Source organism: Neofelis nebulosa, chromosome 15 (genome assembly GCF_028018385.1).
Source record: "Neofelis nebulosa isolate mNeoNeb1 chromosome 15, mNeoNeb1.pri, whole genome shotgun sequence".
In the NCBI taxonomy this organism is placed as follows: Eukaryota; Metazoa; Chordata; class Mammalia; order Carnivora; family Felidae; genus Neofelis; species Neofelis nebulosa.
Genome location: NC_080796.1, coordinates 65729194 through 65749997, shown reverse-complemented (window position 1 = coordinate 65749997; position 20804 = coordinate 65729194). Strand labels below are relative to the sequence as shown.

The 20804-nt window shown below is 40.3% G+C and overlaps 1 protein-coding gene across 4 annotated transcripts in view; it reads left to right on the top strand.

Moving 5' to 3' along the window:
* Positions 1 to 24: 24 nt before the first annotated feature.
* Positions 25 to 20804, top strand: part of TAF1A (TATA-box binding protein associated factor, RNA polymerase I subunit A) — a 38200-nt gene continuing 17420 nt past the window's right edge. The window contains exons 1-6 of one of the 4 annotated variants that reach the window (XM_058702443.1): positions 25 to 90; positions 1479 to 1601; positions 6567 to 6736; positions 11114 to 11227; positions 16291 to 16489; positions 19865 to 19995. In XM_058702443.1, the coding sequence (XP_058558426.1) occupies positions 1481 to 1601; positions 6567 to 6736; positions 11114 to 11227; positions 16291 to 16489; positions 19865 to 19995 (735 nt within the window). In that variant the 5' untranslated portion in view covers positions 25 to 90; positions 1479 to 1480. Of the gene's footprint in view, positions 91 to 1207; positions 1602 to 6566; positions 6737 to 11095; positions 11228 to 16290; positions 16490 to 19864; positions 19996 to 20804 lie in introns of those variants that run through there. The other 3 variants (XM_058702445.1, XM_058702446.1, XM_058702447.1) reach the window with 3 other exon arrangements.

Here is a 20804-nt window from a genome sequence, read left to right as displayed (position 1 = left end):
GCTCCGCTTCCGGTGGGGGTTCGCTCCTGCAGTTCACGAGTAGCAGCCAGGCTGCGTTTAGTGTTGCGGGGAAGAGTCGGCTTCAGGCGGGTAAGTGGCGCCTCTTTTGTCCATCAATCATGGCAAGCATTCAAAGTAGAACCAGAAGGGCTGTGCTAGGACTAACCCATGTTCTGCTGCTACTTTCTCCTGATGTTCTGAAACCTGTATTTCTGAGCACAAGGCGAAAGGGGTGGAGAAGCTGTGGGTGCCGTGGCAACTGCATGGCAACAACTTAGTTTTTTTAGAATTTGGAGAAATTGGGAGAGCTGCTTCTGTAAGGGCTCGTTAAAGTACGTGTGCGTCGGATGCAAATTTCGATGTTATGTCAGTCCCAGGCGCCTAAACCGCAGAATTTTATTTTAAAAGATGTACTCTGGCTGTAATGTTGGAGTAGCAGGATTTGAGGTGGGGTAACTAGTTGGAAAGCTAATTCAGTGATCAAGACACAGTCTGAAGATGTCCTGTCCTGAACTGGGGTAGTGGTGTAGGATTGCGGAGAAGAGGGAAAATTGGAGAAATTCCAGCCGTTAGTATCAGCTGGACCAAAGAATCGATTGGATGTGGGGAATGAGGGACAGGAGCCCTGAGCATCTTGAGGATTAAGTCCATTCTTCTCTTGGCATATGGCCGTCTTTGTAGATTCGTTTCCCTCCATCAGTTCAGTCTTCTGACCCCGTCCTCCACGCAGACCCAAGACTCTGTGCCAAGTAGTTTGATGCTCTAGTTCTAGAATATTGTCCTCACCTTTTTATGATGTTGGGTCAGTTTATATAATTTCATTACGCCCCTCAGTTTTTTTTCCAACATGAAAATGAAATAAAATAATAGTCCTTCTCTCAGGATTTTTATAAGGATTAAGGGAGATAGTTTATATGCTTGGTATATAGAGAAGGATCAATATATGGTAATTACTAATACTGTTATGTACTTGCATCGTTTTATTATTATGTGTCATTTTGCTATATCTTCCTCTGGACTTGAGTTGGGTGTTTTTTGTTTTTGTGGGTTTTTTTTTTTTTTAATTAGGAGCAGGATCTTCTCTATCTTTGTATGTTCTTGTAATATAGTAGTAAAGATTAAAAAATTTTTTTTGAATGGATCATTTATTTGGGCTGTTGTTGACATAATTAAATTTATTTCTTACTTTATAGGAGCTACCTGGGGGGTGCCGGGGTGGCTCAGTCGGTTGAGTGTCCAACTCTTTGATTTCAGCTAAGGCCTTGACCTCAGGGTCGTGAATTCAAGCCCCATATTGGGTGTAGAGCCTGCTCAAAAAATAAATAAGTTAATAAATAAAACGCAGGAGCTACCTGGTAGAATGAATTTTGCTGATCAAATATTATCTATTAGATAAAAAGGTAGCAGTTTTTTATATAACTAAGAAGGCCGGGAAATGAGATGTACAGATGGTAACTGATATTCTCCGTTTGGAACAGGTATGAGTGATTTCAGTGAAGAATTGATAAGGTCCAAGACAGAGGATGACCAGGAGGAATCATGTGTATTGTCTGCTACAGGAATGTATTTTCCTTGGCTCCAAAAGCATATAGACACTGTGGGTAAGTAAAACAACATCTAGCCATTTTAACTTTAATGCAAGGAGATGGTAAGATTCAGTATGGACACAAAATTAATAAGTAAGTTCAGTTGCAAGATGTGCCTCTATTCGGGTTTTGAGGCCGTAAGCAAAATGATCATTTAAAACAGAGATTCCTTTCCTACTTTTCCTTTGAACTAATAACATAACAGATAATCTGTATTATGGTAGATTCCTTCCCCCCCCCCCCCCCCCCCCAGTAATACTTATTAGTCACTTATAAGTGGCTAAATATTGGGATACATAGATGAATAATATATGGTCACTGGCAGTGAGGAGTACATATGTAGGAAGTGTTTTCAAGAAATTTCTGTTGTTTTGCATTGAAATTATTCCTAATATAATTGATCTATAATAGGTTCCAAAAAAAGAACTTTTCTCTCTATAAATATAAGCAAATGTTTCTGTGGAGTATATTCCCTGTAAGAATATATAAAAGAAGCAGTTATGTGTATATTATTGACCTGTCGGATGGTGTACTTCTGGGAATATATCAGAACTGGCACTTAGTACCCTCAAAACATCTCTCGTAGACTAGCCATCTTTCCCCTTGACTGAGATTCTTTGGCTCCTGGAATTTGCTCCCGTTTCTTTATCTTTTAGTTTTAATATTATCTCATTTAGTTATCTCAGTAAATTAATCCTCAGTAAATCCATTTGCTGGGCGTTTTAGAGTTGAGGGAAATGAATCCTGAAGAAGTTAAACTCTAGATGTTGGTATCAGGAGTTAAACCAGGTCTATCTGATCTCAAAGCTTATACTTTGATAACCGAGATATAATTTTATTAATGAGGTATTATATGTAAAGTGCTTAGTGCAGAGCCTCATACATAGTGAATGTTGGAAAAAATAATAGTTTCTTTCCTCTCTTCTCATTTTAATTTTGCTAATGACCGTACATGGTTTAAGCTAGCTTTGAATGGTTGGTACTTAAGAGTGAATGCTACTTCCCCGCCTGATAGGGAACTAGTAATCTCAAGTTCCTGCTGGTTAAGATATACTTGGGCAAGGTTTTGTCATCAGGGTTCTATAGAGAACTGGAGTCAGTCTGAAAGCAGACAGGTTTAACACCAGAATTTACATACTTAGAAATGTTTTAGAAGTTATGAATAGCCTGCTAAACCCAAAATACTTTATGCCTGCAGTGAACAATAGTTTCAGGTAATATTGACATTGTAGTGATAAATGACCATACTAGGAAAACAAAATTGCCCAGCAATTATTAATTTTTTAATTCTAGTAAATATCTATTGGCGTTCTGAAGGGTATGCCCTTTAGAATAAAAACTTTGAAGGCAGAGGCCAATCTGAATTAAAACTATACGTTACGTGACACCTGGCTGTCTGTTGGTGAAGTGTGCAACTCTTGCTCTCAGGGTTGTAGGTTCAAGCCCCATGCTGGGTGTAGAGATTACTTAAAAATAAAATTTTAGAAAACAAACAAAAGAAACTATGTCGAGTACCTAGAGTAGTACTTGGCACAAAATAGTGCTCAAAAAATATTTGTTGACCGACCAGTTTCCAGATTCTTTCAAGGGCAGTAGAGATAGGCTGATGGTGCTGGTTCTCTATTGTAGCTCATTTCATGTCAAAATTTCTTTTCCTAGGCAGTTATTTTTGAAAGTGTATCAGCAACAAATAGGATGATCTTTTGCTCGTAAAAGAATGAAATGAGAGGTATTCCTGAGGTAACTAGGCTGAATTGCAAGACAGAAGGGGAATTTTCCAAGAATTTAAGGACAGTAGTCTAAAGTCCCGACTTCCAGGCTGAGTAGTGAAAACTTGAGGGGTTGGCCTGAGGTCAGTCCTCCTTTAGGTAAATAAATGAGGTTTTAGGGAAGAGGTGTTTTGTCAGTTTCCCGGACCAGCTGCTGCTTGGATCTTGCTAAATGCAGCTTCTTATTCAGAGAGCTGGGTGGGCATTCTGTTAAGTTCTCTGGTGATGCTAAGGCTTTTGTTTCCAGGACCACACTGAATAGCAAGCAATAGGATCTCCACGAGATTTGTAAGTATTTTTAAAAAGTTTGAGAAACCCTAGTGTAGAGCCGTTGTGTTGAAACCTGTTTTGTTTGAGTACCCTTTTTTTTTCTTTTCAATTATGTACTGCCTTGCATGGTTTTAAAGTGTCATCTAAAAAGTGTGTTTATTGTAAGCTGAATAGTTGCAAAAGATCTAATTTCCAACATATTTTGGCATTTTTAAATGAAATTAAGTTTACTACTTTTACAAATATATCCAGTGGAATCTAAGCAGCATAGGAATGTGATGCCTTTCACCATCCATTTAAAAATATTTATGAAAAAAAATTTTTTTAATGTTTATTTTTGCAAAAGCACAAGCTAGGGAGGGACAGAGAGAGGGGGACAGAGGATCCCCTCTGGGCTGTGCACTGACAGCAGCAAGCCTGACGTGGGGTTTGAACTCAGGAACTGTGAGATCATGGCCTGAGCCAAAGTCAGAAACTCCACCAACTGAGCCACCCTGGCACCCTGAAAAAGATTTTAATTGATGAAGATTTTATACTGTTTGTTTTCTTTTCATACTTTTGTTTTTACAATAAAACTGTGTATCTACATTTAATTCTTTTTTGTTAATATCCTATAGGACTTTAGGTACTAAGATTTTGTCTGGAGTGAGACATCATAATTTATGGTTTTACAAAACTGATGCTAACAACATAAGTATTAAAAGTTGTGTTAAAATTTAGGGGCACCTGGATGGCTCAGTTGGTTAAGCATCCTATTTCGGCTCAGGTCATGATCTCACGGTTCGTGGGTTCGAGCCCCGCATTGGGTTCTGTGCTGACAGCTCAGAGCCTGGAGCCTGCTTCAGATTCCGTGTCTTCCTTTCTCTCTGCTCCTCCCCTGCTCATGTGCTGTCTCTGTCTCTCTCTCTCAAAACTAAATAAACATTTTAAAAAAACTTAAAAAGTTGTGTTAAAATTTTTTTTTTTTTTAATTTTTTTTTTTCAACATTTATTTATTTTTGGGACAGAGAGAGACAGAGCATGAACGGGGGAGGGGCAGAGAGAGAGGGAGACACAGAATCGGAAACAGGCTCCAGGCTCTGAGCCATCAGCCCAGAGCCTGACGTGGGGCTCGAACTCACGGACTGTGAGATCGTGACCTGGCTGAAGTCGGACGCCCAACCGACTGCGCCACCCAGGCGCCCCAATGTTAAAATTTAATTAAAAGTAAATTTTTATGACTTCATTTCTTTTTTTTTTTTAATGTTTATTTATTTTTCACAGAGAGAAAGAGAGACAGAGCATGAGTGGGGGAGGGGCAGAGAGAGAGGGAGACACAGAGTCCGAAGCAGGCTCCAGGCTCTGAGCTGTCAGCACAGAGCCCGATACGGGGCTCGAACTCACAAACCATGAGATCATGACCTGAGCTGCAGTCGGTCGCTCAACCGACTGAGCCACCCAGGTGCCCCATGACTTCTTTATTTCAATAAAATAAATAAGGTTATCACTTTTTTCCAATGATTTGATATATCCGTGAAGGAGTAGCATGTATTTCTGGAATGAGAAAAGATTTAGCTTCAGTTCTATTTTGTTTTTATTGATGTAATTCTGAGAAACCTTAGTTACATGAGTAAGTAGATGGCATTGGATAGAGTGTAATTGTAGCAATGTATCAGGTCTTTGAATTCTTGAATTACTCATGACAAAATTGCGTAGTGATCTGTTATAAAGAATTCTTAAGTCCTTCCACGCTTTTGATAAGCAAAGACTTGGAAATCACCTGACTTGCCAAAGGGTTTGTTAGAGTCAGTCACTGTCCCAATAGTTACACCTACATTTTCACCTTCAGGTAATATATATTGATTTTGATTGTGAAGCCTTGACTGTAGCATGGTTCTCTAGGAGATTGATTTTAGGCATGAGTGAGTATGTGAGGAAGTTGAAGATCTGCAAGTCAATTGCTCTGAAACTGTCTTTGCCCAGTACCTGTAAGTCTCTCTGTATTCCCAGGGGTCAGGGTACCCCGCGGGAGGACCACTGACCTAGCGGGGTCCTGTGGTGGTGTGGGAAGGAAAGAGGAGGTGTCAGTATGCCACCTGTTACTCCTAAAACAGGGTTGTGGGGTGCCTGGGTGGCTCAGTCGATTAAGCTCTGACTTCAGCTCAGGTCGTGATCTCACGGTTTGTGGGTTTGAGCGTCGCATTGGGTTCTATGCTGACAGCTTGGAGCCTGGAGCCTGCTTGGGATTCTGTGTCTCTCTCTGTCTGCCTCTGCCCCACTCACACGTGTGTGTGCTAGCTCGCTCTCTCTCTCCCTCTCTCTCTCTCTCTCTCTCTCTCCCTCTCCCTCTCTCTCTCTCCCTCTCTCTCTCTCTCTCTCTCCCTCTCTCTCTCTCTTTCTCTCTCTCCAAAATAAACATTAAAACACAGTTGTAACTAAGCCCAGATGTTCTTAAGGTGAGGATTGTTGATCCTTTAGAGATATAAACGCTAATGCCTTCAGCTGTTAAATCTCATTTGTGTTTAATGTCATTGAGTTACTGGAACTCGGTCCTTGAATAATGAAAGCCCACCTCTGAGAGTTTTCAGAATACTGGTAGTTAATACAGGACATGCTTGTCTAGGATAACCCTAATGATTTTTACCCATTCTAAATACTTGGGACTTGCTTTTGGGGCCCAGATTGTTTGGTGCAAAATGAAAGGATGATTGGATCTGATCTGGAAGCTTTGGTACCCCGGTAGCCCATGAACATCAAGTCAGGTTTTTCTTTTCCATTTGCTGAGACTAGTAAAAATAGCGTACAAGAGTTTGTTTCAAGGGAAGCTAGCTTTGATATTAGGGCCGGGCTGGGTTGAGTAATAATTACTGTCCTGCTTGTTAAAATTTCTGCTTATCAGAAAGGACTTTTTTAACACTTGAATTGGGATCACTGTGGGTAAAGACTTCTTTTTAATCTGTAGAAACTGGAGGAAAAAAGGAGAAGGATTTTGCTCAGACAACCAGTGCTTGTTTGAATCGTATCCAAGAAGCTTTGCTGAAGCACCAGTGGCCACAAGCTGCAGGGTACATGCACAGTTACTTCCAGATCCTGGAAGATTCCGACAGCCACAAGAGGCAGGCTGCACCTGAGGTAAGTGAAGTGTGAGCCTGTGGGAGGAGATTACGGCTACCCGAGAGAGTTTCTGCCCCTTGAGCGCCACCCAGAATAGCTTTTGCAAGGATCGCAAATTGATTTTTCTAAAAGCTACTGAAAGTGGTTTTGGGTGGAGAATTTATACTGGGACATTTTTTTCTTGCACATCTTTTTACTTGTTAGGATTTTATTTTATCTTTTAAGTTTATTTATTTATTTTGAGAGAGAGAGAGAGAAAGAGAGAGAGAGAGAGAGAGAGGGCAGAGAGAAAATCCCAAGCAGTCTCCACACTGTCAGTGCAAAGCCCAACTCGGGGGTCAAACTCACGAACCGTGAGATCATGACCCGAGCCGAAGTCGGACGCTTAACCTACTGAGCCACCCAGGAAGGGCTACTTATTAGGATTTTGAAGGAAACTAAAAATATTTTGAACTCTGAATTCTCAGATTCCCCACTATTCATTCCTTCCTTCTAAATTCTCCCTCCTTTCCATGTGTTGTTATTTTTCCCTCTCCATAGGATGTTTCCTATCATCATACCAACGTGTTGTTTCTTGCGTCTTAAAATCATCTCTTGACCCCCATTTTCTCCATAGGTGTGTGCCATTTTTCCACTTCCGCTTTCAGCCAAACTCCTTGAAAGGATGTGCATACTTGTTCTCGCCAAACCTTCTCCAGTTAGGCCCCTCTGCCCACCAGCATCACCGTTTCTACCAAGTTGCTTTGTCAGGGTCAGCAGTGATCTCTAGGTTGCTAAATCTGGTGCCCAGTTCTCAGCGCTTGAGTAACTTGACCTGTCAGCAGTATTGAAGACAGTAGGTCGCTGCCTCCTATGTTGTGATAAGCTTTCTTCATCTGGCTTCCAGGACACTGTTTCTCACTTTTCTCTCTTGCCTCACTGGCCTTCCTCAGCCTCCTGTGATTGCTCGTCTGCTCCCTGGCCTTTTGACTTGGGAGTTCCCCAGAACTCAGTCCTTAGTCCTCTTCTTAAATGGCCTTAAATCTGGTCTGTATACCGGACGATTCCCAGTTGTGTATCTGCGGCCCTGACATCTCTCCAAGCCCACGTTCCTCTGTCCAGTTGTCTGTTCCGCATCAGCACTCAGGTGTCTAACAGTTGTATCACACCAGCGTACCTAAAGTGGGCCTTCTGATCTTCACCATCAAACCTAATTTTCCTCATCTCAGATGATGGTTTTTTAAGTATCTAATCGCTGGGGCCCGACTCTGAAGTTCCCTTTCTTTCATACCCCATATCCTATTGGCTCTCCTTCAGAATTCGGTCTGAATACTTCTCGCTAGCTGCGTGACTGCACGTCAACCCAAACCACTGTCATCTCCCGTAGATGACTGCTTGCCCTCCGGCACCCCCTTGTCTCTTTTCAGCATAGCGAGCGACCAGGGTTATCTTTTTTAAAAAATAGTCTTATAAATAAACCACCATACAGTTCCCACATTTAAATGGTACAATTCAATGTTTTTTCATATATTTGCAGAGATATGCAGCCATTACCACAATCTAAATTTTGAACCTTTTCCTCCCCCCACCCCAAAAGAATACACTCACAGTCACTCTCTGCCCTGTCCCTCCTTCCCCCACTCCCCAGCCCCTGGCAACCACTAATCTACTTTCTGTTTCCGGACATTTCAGAGAAGTGGATTTTATGATATGAGGTCTTTGTGCATGACTTCTTTCGCTGAATGTGTTTTCACATTTATTCTTGTTGCAGTTTTTATTAGTACTTCTTTCCTTTGTATTAGAAGGTGACATTCCATCCTGTTCTGTGTGTCCCTTCGTCTGTTGTTAGACATGGGCGTTATTTGCACTTTTTAGTTATTATGGGTAATGCTGCTATGAACATTCACGTTTTTGTTAGGGATGTTTGTTGAAATCTCTCTTGGGTATGTACCAAGGAACAGAGTGCTGGGTCATACAGTAACTGTGTTTGGCCTCTTGAACTACCAGACTGTTTTCCAAAGTACCTGCACCATTTTACGTCACCACCAGTAATCTATGAGGTTCCAATTTCTCTGCATCCTTGCCAGGTTTTGTTACTGTCTGTCTTTCTGATTGTAGCTGCCTTAGTGGTTGTGAGGTGGTAGCCCGTTGTGGTTTTGATTTGTATTTCCCTAGTGACTAATGATGCAGCATGATCTTTTTAATTTTTTTTTTTTAATGTTTATTTTTGAGAGAGAGAGAGAGAGAGAGTGAGTGAGTGGGAGGGAGAGGGGCAGAGAGTGACAGAGACACAGAATCTGAAGCAGGCTCCAGGCTCTGAGCTGTCAGCACAGAGCCCGACGCGGCACTCGAATCCATGAACTGCAAGATCATGACCTGAGCTAAAGTCAGACGCTTAACCGACTGAGGCACCTGGGCGCCCCTGCAGCATGATCCTTTTAAAACACAGGATCGATCATGTCACTTCTCTGCTAAACTCTGTAATGGCTTCCCATTTCACTCAGTAAAAGCCAAAGTCCTAATGATTGCCTGCAAGTTCTGTATGATCTGCTCATTCCCTTTCCCCCTTGACCTTTCTGATCTCATTTCCTATTACTCAAATACTGTTTTTTTTTCCTTCTTCCAGCCTCCCTAATCTCCTGGTTCTTGCTTGAACAGACCATGTGCACTTTTGCCTGATTGCCTTTGCTGTACCTATTCCTTTTACTTGAAAAGGTCCTTCTTCAGATATCACTATAGCCATCTGTCAAGTCTCATTTTCAGTGAGTCCTACCGTGACTGTTTAAAATGCAATTCCATACCGCCCCCTCCACTTTCCAGCTGTCACTCCTGACCCCCTTAGTGTGCTCCATTCTTCTCCCACCATACTTGCCGATTTAATTCTGTTTCTGGGTTATTGTCTGTCTCTCTACAGTAGAATGTAAATTTCCTGAGCAGAGGGATCTAGAACAGGGCCTGGCATATACTTTTAAATTTGTTCAGTAAAATATAGTTTATCCATAAATAACTTCACATGGAGCTCTCAAATAGCTCTTACTAATATAGTAACCATCGCATTGGGTAGATATTTAATAAAGCCCCAAAAAAATCTGAGAGAAAAAACCTATTGGTTGAAAATTTAGTTTATGGACAAAGCTATGTTCATCTATAAAACATTGGACAAGTTATAGGTTCTTTTTGTCCAGAATTTGTATCATAAAATGAAGGATTTGAATCAGTGGTTTCCAGACACTTGTCTGCTTCTTTTTGAATTATCTAGGGCTTTTGTTGAAAATACAGACCCCTGCGCTCTACCCTATACTGATCAGACTCTGAATCCCTAGAATATTTATTTTTAAAAGGTGTCCCAGGTAATTCTTATACACAGCTGGGTCTAAGAACAATTGTTACAGTCTACAAATTTTCTATAAGCTCCAAAATACTACAATTTGGTTTTTCTACAAAGGAAATCTTGATTCCTCTTTCTGAGTTGGAAAGGTGAGTATTAGGATTATACCAAACAACTAATATATATATTCACAGAAAGAACTGATTTAAAATTCTCTTAAATATACTTTAAGATCAGTAATGAAATAGGGGTGCCTGGGTGGCTCAGTCGGTTAAGCATCTGGCTTCGGCTCAGGTCATGATCTCATGGTTGGTGAGTTCAAGCCCCGCATTGGGCTCTGTGCTGACAGCTCAGAGCCTGGAGCCTGTTTCAGATTCTGTGTCTCTGTCTCTCTGCCCCTACTTCCCCCACACACTTACTCTCTCTCTGTCTCTGTCTTTCTCTCTCTCTCAAAAACAAACATTAAAAACAATTTTTTTTAAATCAGTAATGAAATATTTTAACTGGGTAAGAGAAATAGAGATTTACCCCAAGAAGCGCTCCAGTTTCTGTTCCCAGAGTTTTGGTGCTCTGGGGAGAAAGTAATACTTTATTAAAATTTGACTGTAGCTGATGAAAAATTTTAAGTTGGAGTTCTAAATATAGATTAAATATAGTCAGTTGTAGAGCTTTATAGATCTCAGGAAACATCTAGTCCATTGCACTCATATTGCAGATGAGACCAAGAATTGTGAAAAAGCCAGGGTTAACAGAAACTAAGTTTTCTGACTTTAACATTCTTGCCCCTATGCCAATTAGAAATTCTGTTTTCAATATGGATCTGAGCTGCGTACCTTCTTTAGACTACTAAGTTTAAAATGGCACTATTACAGCCATCTGCTATTTTTATTTAATGGATGGAAAAACTTTATCGCATGAGATATAATATTTAGTTTTCCTGGGTGAAATGAAGTATAGTAAAATGTTGATAGTAGTGGTATCTAGGAAAACGAATTATAGGTTGTAAGCAGAAAAAAGATAGGGTCCTTAGGCAGAAATTGGTTAAGGGAAGGATTTTACATTTTTATTAGTAATTTCTGTTTTGACAGATTATTTGGAAGCTCGGAAGTGAAATTCTGTTTTATCATCCCAAAAGCAACATGGAGACTTTCAATACCTTTGCTGACAGGATGAAAAACATGGGTGTCATGAATTACTTGAAGGTGAGAGAACGCAGGCTTTGTGAATTGACATTGACAGTGCTCGTTCTTAAAAAAATCTTCTCAGTGATGAGGTAGGTAATGATGTAAGAGGCATGGAAAAAGGGTAAGAGGATAAATACAAGAGCCTGAAAGGAAGTAGTATTGTGAAAACCATTTATTCCTCCATTTCCTGCTGCCTGCCTTGTTCTCTGAGTCAAAATACCTTGTCTTTGTTTATCTCCGGCTGCCAGGACCAGTCCTTAAGAGATGGCACTTATGCCTTATTATGACGTTGGACCAAATTCTAACCTCTTTGCTTAATTCATTTGGGTTCTTTAGGAATTAATGCTCTTAGAAAAAGGAAGCAGCTAAAACAAATTGGGAATTTGAATATGTGAAAGTGGTTCCCCTTCCCCCCCCCCCCCCCGGCTTTATTAAGGTATAGTCAACCTATAACATTGGGTGAGTCTAAGGCATACGGTGTGATAATTCGGTACACGTGTATATTGTGAAATGTTTACAGCGTAAGGTTGGTTAACGCATCCTTCCCTTCACACTGCCACCTTGTTGTTGTTGCTGTGGTGAGAACATTAAAGTTCTACTCCCATAGCAACTTTCAAGTATACAGTCCAGTGTGATTAATTATAGTTACTCTACATTAGATCCCTGGAACTTACTCATCTTACAACGCCAAGTTTGTACCCTTTGACCTACATCTTTCATTTCCTCCACCCCCTCAACCACCATTCTACTCCCTGTTTCTGTGAGCGCAGTGTTTTTAGATTCCACATGTAGATGGTGAGGTCATACAATATTTGTCTTTCTCTGACTAATTTCACTTAGCATAATACCCTCCACTTCCATCCACGTAGTTGCAGATGGCAAGATTTCATTCTTTTTGATTGCCAAGTAATACTCCATTTAGGTATATACCACATCTTTTTTACATTCATCCATCGATGGACGTTTGGGCTCTTTCCATACTTTGGCTATTGTTGATAGTGCTGCTATAAACATTGGGGTGCATGTGTCCCTTCAAAACAGCACACCTGTATCCCTTGGATAAATACCTACTAGTGTAATTGCTGGGTCTTAGGGTAGTTCTATTTTTAATTTTTTGAGGAACCTCCATACTGTTTTCCAGAGTGGCTGCACCAGTTTGCATTCCCGCTCTACTCATTCTTTTTATTGGGTTTTTAAAAAAAGATGTTATTTTATTTTTTAAGTTCTATTTATTTAAGTTATCTCTACACCCAACGTGGGGCTCAAACCCGACCCCGAGATCAAGAGATGCAAGCCAGGCACCGCTGGGGTTTTTGCTATGGAACTGTCTGAGTTCCTCATTTATTTTGGATATTAACCCCATCAGATATATGACTTGTAGATGTTTTCTCCCATTCCATAGCATTTTCATTTTGTTGATGGTTGCTCTTGCTGTCCAGAAGCAGTTTAGGTGAATATAGTCCTACTTGTTCATTTTTGCTTTTATTGCTTGTGCTTTTGGTGACAAAAATCATTGCCAAGACCAGTGTCAAGGACCTTTTTTTCTTATGTTTTCTTCTTGGAGTTTTATCGTTTCGTGTCTGAGTAGTTAAGTCTTTAATTCATTTTAAGTTAGTTTTGGTAAGTAGTAGAAAATAGAGGATGAATTTCATTATTTTGAGAGTATCTAATTTTGCCAGTAGCATTTATTGAAGAGACTGTCTCTTCTCTATTTATTGAGTATTCTTGGCTTCCTTGTCAAAAACTGGTTGATTATATATGTGTGGCTTTATTTCTGGGCTATTGATTCCGTTCGTTGGTCTATGTGCCTGTTTTATGCAGGCACCGCGTGCTTTAACGACTGTAGCTTTATAATGTAGTTGAGTCAGGAAGTGTGATGCCCCAGCATCGTTCATTCTCAGGATTGCTTTGGCTATTTGGGGTCTTTTGTGACTCCATACAGATTTTAGGATTGTTTTTTCTACTTTTGTGAAAAATGACCCTGGAATTTTGATAGGATTACATTGAATTTATAGATGGCTCTGACTCTTAAATGTAGAGAACAAACAGAGGGTTGCTGGAGGGGTTGTGGGAGGGGGATGGGCTACATGGGTGAGGGGCTTAAGGAATCTACTCCTGAAATCATTGGTGCACCATGTGCTAACTTGGATGTAAATTATAAAAAATAAATAAATTATAGAATGTGCAGGGAAAAAAATACCAATGGCTGTGGGTGGTATGGACATTTTAGCATATTAACTCTCCGATCCATTCATAAAAATGTTTTAATGGTCCTAATGTGTAGGCAGAGCTCCTTTTCTAGATTTTTTTTATTAAAGCCTCATCCAAAAACATTGAGTCTCATCCAGAAACATTGCGATGTTTCCAAAATGGTAGACACTTCCCTGTCTGTGGTATACATTTAACTAAAAGAGTACTTTTTCAATAAAGTTTTAAAATGCTTTGCTTTTTAATTTTTTTCGGTATCTCTAAAGTTCTTGAAACACAGCCATACCCATTCATTTCATTGCCACAGCTGCTTTTAGTGTGACAAATGACAGCATTGAGTAGTTGTGACAGACCATATGGCCTGCAAAACCTAAAATATTTACTCTGTGGTTCTTTTTTTGTTTTGTTTTTACTTTTTCTATTTTCCAATTTTTTTATGGTGGTAAAATATATAGACCATAAAATATGTTATTTTAACCATTTTAAGTGTACAATTCAATAGCATTAATGACATTCACAGTGTTGTACAGCCATCGCCAGTGGTTTACATTTTTCATCATCCCAAACATGAACTCTATGCCCGCTACGGAATTACTCCCCATTCTCTCTTCCCAGCCCCTGGTAACCTCTAATATGTTTGCTGTTCTATGGATTTACACATTCTAGATTTTTTCAATGTTTATTTATTTATTTTGAGAGAGTGCACGCCCTTGCGCCACTCGGGGAGGGACAGAGAGAGTCCCGAGCAGGCTCTGTACTGTCAGTGGCAGAGCCCTACGGGGGACTTGATCCCACTTGATTGTGACCTGAGCTGAAACTGAGAACCGAATGCTTAACTGACTGAGCCACCAGACACCCTGATCTATTCTAGGTATTTTACATAAGTGGAATCAAACAGTATTAGTTCTTTTGGGTCTAGCTTATTTCACTTAACATCGTGTTTTCAAGACTTATTTATGTTGTGGCAAGTATTAGAACTTTTTATGGCTTTTTATGACTCATTAGCATTCTATCATATGTACCTATCACATTTTGTTCACACATTCATCCGTTGTTGGTGGTGAACATTGGTGTACAAGTATCTCTTTGAGTTCCTGTTTTGAATTCCTTTCGGTATATTACCTAGGAGTAGAATTGCTGGGCCACGTTTTATACATATAAAATGTATGTAAATCTGTATGTAAGCAAATATAAAATATACAAAGATACAAGTTTACGTTTAACTTTGCACCATTTTACATTCTTACTGCTTTCTTATTTTGAAGAAAGATTTCTCCCAGTTTAGGATTCTTTTCTTAATTAGAAAAAATTTCCGGAGGTTCTCCTTACGTGCCAGGTGCGCTCTCGCGATCTTATTCTCTGGTAGCCCAGGTATGCTACGGGTGGAATTTAAACGGAAGCAGCTTATGGTTCTGCTTGAGGAAGAACTTTCCAGCTGAACGGTTGGAAAAAGAAATGGCCTGTCTTGGTGTGTGCTCCCCTCTCTTCTTTCAGGAAGACACTGGTTAGCCATTTGATTAGGGAGGGAGGGTCGAATTTTAACTAAATTATTGGTTGGGTTCTTTTAAGCCCATAGAATCTATTCAGTTGAAGTAAAGAAACCTGAAAGGAACCGTATTTCACACTCCAGAGTCCGAGGGTGATAATTAAGATAGGCAGTAAAACATCTCCTGTAAAACACTTTCTGCTATTTTCCAGATAATGTGCTAGACATAGTCCTTGCAGTAGAGGGAGACGGGCATGTATGTGGAATCAATTATGGGTACCAGAGTAGAAACGCAAGATACAGTGAGAAGATGAAGGAGGGAACGGTCAGCTCTGGAATCAGAGAGGGCTGGGATTAAATGCATAGGGGGGTCACGGAAAGAAGCGATGCTTCAGCTGAGGCTGAGAAAACAAGTGGGTGTTCACTGGGCAGATCAGAGGAAAAGCTGGGCGGGCAAGGCAGGGATTGATGAGAATTTGATAGCCCTGCATCCAGTGCTTCAGTTACTCTAAAAGTCACTTGGGTAGAAGCCACGGGAAGTCGGCTGGGTCCTCTGTGCCATCCCCAGGGAGCTTAGTTTTTCCTCTGTAAGCAGTGGGAGCCATTGAAGGTTTCACACAAATGAGTAACAAGATGGGGTTTCTTTGGCAGCCCCATGGAAGGCAGATTTTAGAGGGACAAGATCAGAGAGACCAGTTGAGAAATTACTGAAGTAGTTTGTGACGAAGGCCTTGAACTCTGACTCTACTCACATGACTAACTGTGCTTCCCGTTATTCCCCTCTTTAATATCCTCCCTACTTGTGATGCTCATTCTTTGTGTAGTTGTTCTTCTTGCTTCTATAGTACGTATTCACTTTTCCATTTGAACCAATGACATTCTTCAGTAGTCCTTTTTAAGATGTTTTCTCTGAGCTTCTATGACATCTATAAAATAATGTACTGATCACCTGCTGTGGACCAAACTAGGCACTAGGTGGGATGCAGGTATTATCTCATCTAATCTTTATAACATCCTTCTGAAGGGTTAATAATAATTGTTCCATATAACAGGGAAGACTCAGGCCAAGTAACATACTCAGGTTTACGTAGTTTTAAGTAGCATCTGAGCCAGGACTATCTGTCTTGAAAGCGTCTGTTTGTTTCACTAAATGACACTGCCTTCTTTTTGTGAGTTTACCTAATTTAGCTCCCATTTGCATAATGTTAATTGTTTCATGTATCTTTCCTCTTTGCTAAATTGACGTTTTTGATGATAGAGACAATATTGTTACATCACTTATGTACTACCAAGGATTTAGCCCCAGCATATATATTTACTGAAGTTTTGGATGAACGGATATCTAATGACCTGTTTGTCAGTGGGCTTTTTCTTTTTATTGTTGCAGATCTCCTTACAACACGCATTATACCTTCTGCATCATGGAATGCTTGAGGATGCAAACAGAAATCTCAGTCGTGCAGAGACATGGAGATACGGTGAAAAGTCATCGTCCCAGGAAGTGTTAATCAACCTTGTTCAGGCCTATAAAGGGCTTTTGCAGTATTATACTTGGTCTAAAAAGAAGATGGAATTGTCTAATCTTGGTGAGTGAAGATGAGTGTACTTTTTATGGCTATGAGACCGAATCAGAGGGACAGACAGGATCTTTTTTTTTTTTCCTTTAAGTTTATTTATTTTGAAAGAGAGACAGTGCACGTGAGCGTGCACGCAAGTGGGGGAGGGGCAGAGAGAAGCAGAGACAGTATCCCAAGCAGGTTCTGCGGCACCAGTGCAGAGCCTGATGTGGCGGTTGAACTCACGAACCATGAAATCATGACCTGAGCCAAGATCAAGAGTCAGATGCTTAACTGACTGAGCCATCTGGGTGCCCCTAGACAAACAGGATATTAAGGAATAACCTCATTCCCCTACTTTGAAGCCTGGCTCTTTCCAGATACTGCTGAGAACAGACATATCTATTGATGTAAAATTCTTGATCATCCTTTGTAATATTTCTGATATATCATACTTTTCAGACATAAATTAGATGATGCATAAATTAAGTCCATGATCATGTTAGATTTATTGTTTTGTTAATTTTTTTTTTTTTTTTTTTACATTTATTTATTTTTGAGAGACAGAGAGCGTGAGCTGGGGAGGGGCAGAGAGAGAAGGAGACACAGAATCTGAAGTAGGGTCCAGGCTCTGAGCAAGCTGTCAGCACAGACCCTGATGCAGGGCTTGAACTCATGAACCACGAGATCAGACCTAAGCCGAAGTTGGACACTCAACTGATTGAGCCACCCGAGTGCCCCAGTTTATTGTTTTTTTAAGTATTTTCAAGAAAGGTTACAAATTTTTTTTTAGTAGACATTATTGCATATAATAAACATTTCTTCCTGTGTATTTATTTGTTTTTTAAATTTATTTTTACTTATTTATTTTTTTAAAGTTTATTTATGCAAGCAGTTTCTATACCCAGCATGGGGCTTGAACCCACAACCCCAAGATCAAGAGCTGCGTGCTCTACTGACTGAGCCAGCCAGGCGCCCCATTTTCCTGTGTGTTTAGAATGGAGTTTAGTTTGTTTTATAATGTTCGTTTTTTTAAAAAAGAAATTTATTTTTAAGTAATCTCTAAATTCAGTGTGGGGCCTGAACCTACAGCCTGAGATCAAGAGTTGTACGACCTTCTGACTGGGCCAGCCAGGTGCCCCTGTTTTACGATGTCATTCTTCATATTCATATTCTTCATATTCTTCTCTAATATGCTTAGAGAATAGGGCAAGGTAAAGTTGTTTTGTTCCTGTACAAAGGTCATGATTTTCTTGACTGACCACACCAGGAATTGGCTGCATGTCCCCACTTCTCAGAGTTCCCTTTCTCTGGCTTCCAGTGGTGATGTTACCTCTCCCATCCCCGGATTTGTGTTTAATTCTCTGCATCTTCCTTCTCTTGTGTAGTTTTCCTCCATAGCCTCTCTAGGATTAACCCTTTTTATTTTCTCATCCTCCATCCAAATCTCAGTCCCCGTATATATCGGCTAATATGTATAAGCAGTGGTTCCTTATGATACTTATATGTACGTAGTATTCCCTTGGTCTCTTGGATATGCAGGTTCACTAATCTCAAAATTCCATTCCCTCTTTCTGAGTATGATCTCTCCCAAGACACTCGTGAAAAGCTGTCTTCATTGTGATAATCTTGTCCAGTCTTCATGCTTCCTCTCCGTCTAGAAGGCCATCTGCCCTTCCATGACTCGTTAGACCCCCTCATTCTCATACCATAAACCTCATAGCTCCACGTCTGACCTATATCATTTGACTCTTTACCTCTTGCTTTTTAATTGTCCTAAGTTTTTTCATGTCTGTTTTATGTTGTATCTCTTCTTTCTTCTAGACTAATCAGTCTTCTGAGGTTACATATCTCTTATTTCTTTGGTTAACCTTGACATAATGCCTGGTATAATTTTCTTTTTTTTTTTTTTGAAGGCTTATTGAGGGACACCTGGTGGCTCAGTCGGTTGAGTGTCCGACTTTTGATTTCAGCTCAGGTCATGATCCCAGGTTGTGGGATTGAGCCCTGCGTGGACTCTGTGCTGAGCGTGGAGCCTGCTGAAGATTCTGTCTCCCTCCCTCTGCCTTTCTGCCCTGCTCACGCTCTCTCTCTCTCTCTGTCTCAAAATAAATAAAAGCTAAAGAACTAAAAAAGGCTTATTGATATTAATTGATTAGATGAGTTTTAAAGTCAGTATTTGCCTTTTTCTAACCTTTCTGGTTAGGTGGAAGTCAAACAAACATTGATGATAAAAGCAGTAGGAACATGGCATTTGCACGGTCTCTTCCACGGGTAGATGATTTAGGACCTTTCTGCATCTGACGGCTTGTTCGCTACCAAGAAGACATAAAGATGACATAATGTGTGGAGCTTTTTAGATCATCTTTAACTTTGGATGTTTGTTTAATAAAGAAAGGTTAGGACTGGTTCTGTGTAACTGAACTCATGAGAACATAACACCTGAACGAATGCTCAGTATTGGTTTGGGATTTTTCTCTGTTGCTCTTGGCCTGTCCTGGTTGGATTTGACGCGCTGGTGACTGGAGACCCCCTTCCACGGTAAATTCACACTCCACTTCACTGACTCAGGGGTGTGCTTTTTTTTTTTCCTTTTAAAATTCTTTATAGTTTCTTAATCTATTTTCCCTTTATCACTTCATATTCTGGTCCATATTGATATATATTTAGTTGATCCTCTGGGAGGAGAATACCTATACATTTTGGGGAAGGGGAAGGGCTGTTATTTTGGCCAAAAATAAAAAGTATTTTGTTTCTGTTAGCTGTCACTTTTGAAAGACTAACTTTTCTTTTAAAATTTTTTAAAAAATATTTATTTTGAGAGGGGGAGAGAGAGAGAGTGCGAGCGTGCACGAGTGGGGGAGGGGCAGAGAGAGAGGGAGACACAGAATCTGAAGCAGGTTCCAGGCTCAGAGCCAGCAGCACAGAGCCCGACACGGGGCTCGAACCCACAAACGGTGAGATCGTGACCTGAGCTGAAGTCGGTCGCTTGACTGACTGAGCCACCCAGGTGCCCCTAGACTAACTTTCCTTTTAAACCTTTAAGACTGTGAAATATAACATGCAGAAAAAGTGTGTACACAAATGTGTGATAAAATGAATAATTTAAAACAAATATCCAAGTAGCTACCACCTAGGTTCATTCTCAAAGCTCCCCAGGTATGCCTTCCTGACCACACTTCCTTTTGTTCCTTTCGTGTGTGTTGGCAGGGAGGGAGGGTGTTGGGGGTGGGCGGGGAGAGTTTGTGAAGATGTAGTATTATTCTTTAAATGTTTGTTAGGATTTACTGGCGGAGCCATCAGGGCCTGAACTTTTCCTGTGGATAGTTCATTCATTGATTGCCGTTACTATCAGGAGTGTCCTCGATAGTGAATAACTTTCAAAAATCTTTTATCTCTGAACAGATGAAGATGATTATGCTTACAACACAGCATCCCAGACTATGCTCAACCACAGTTGGAAGACATCGGTAAACCTTGGTGCCTTGATTCAAACTCCTGGAGTTTGGGACCCTTTTGTGAAGAGTTATGTAGAGGCAAGTAGGCTTCTCATAAAGTTTTATTCGTTTCATTTGTTATAAGCCTTATCTTTATTGGTCAGAAGGCAACTAAATGGACAAAATTGTTTTGTTTTTTTTAAAAAGACAGAGAGGGGCACCTGGCTGGCTCAGTCAGTGAAGCATGCAACTCTTCATCTCAGGGTTGTGGGTTTAAACTCCATGTTGGGCATAGAGACTACTTAAAAAAATAAAGTCTTTAAATAAATAAATAAAAATTTTTTAAAAAAATTTAAAAGAGGGAATATGATATGTCTTTTTGGTCTGAGTCATTTTTGTTTTACTAATATCCTGTAAATGTTACTGTTTTTGTTCCCCTCACCACTGAGTAATGGGTCATGGTCGAATATTTATAAAATTAATAGCAATATAATTTGTAAATGTTAATTCGTTAGTATTCTTATTGAATTTAGAAGGAAAGCAAAAAGTTGGTTGTTGCTTTTTTAAGTAGGCTTTATGCTCAGTGCGGAGCCAACGTAGGGCTTGCACTCACCACCCTGAGATCATGACCTGAGTTGAGATCAAGAGTCAGACACTTAACCAAGCGAGCCACCCAGGTGTTCCCAAGCAGAAAGATATTTTATATTTCGTGGGCTAGAGAAGCCCAGGGGACAAAAATCTGAAACTAGGTCATAATGTGGGGTGAAGAATAATTGCTTTTAGGAAGTTCGTCAGGGTGCTGTGTCATCTCAGAGTTGCTGTGAAAGGACAGCGGGTGGTGGGGGGGCTTGGCACTGGGAATAAATCTTCAGAATTTTTGAAAGTTACGTAAACGCTAACGTGATAAT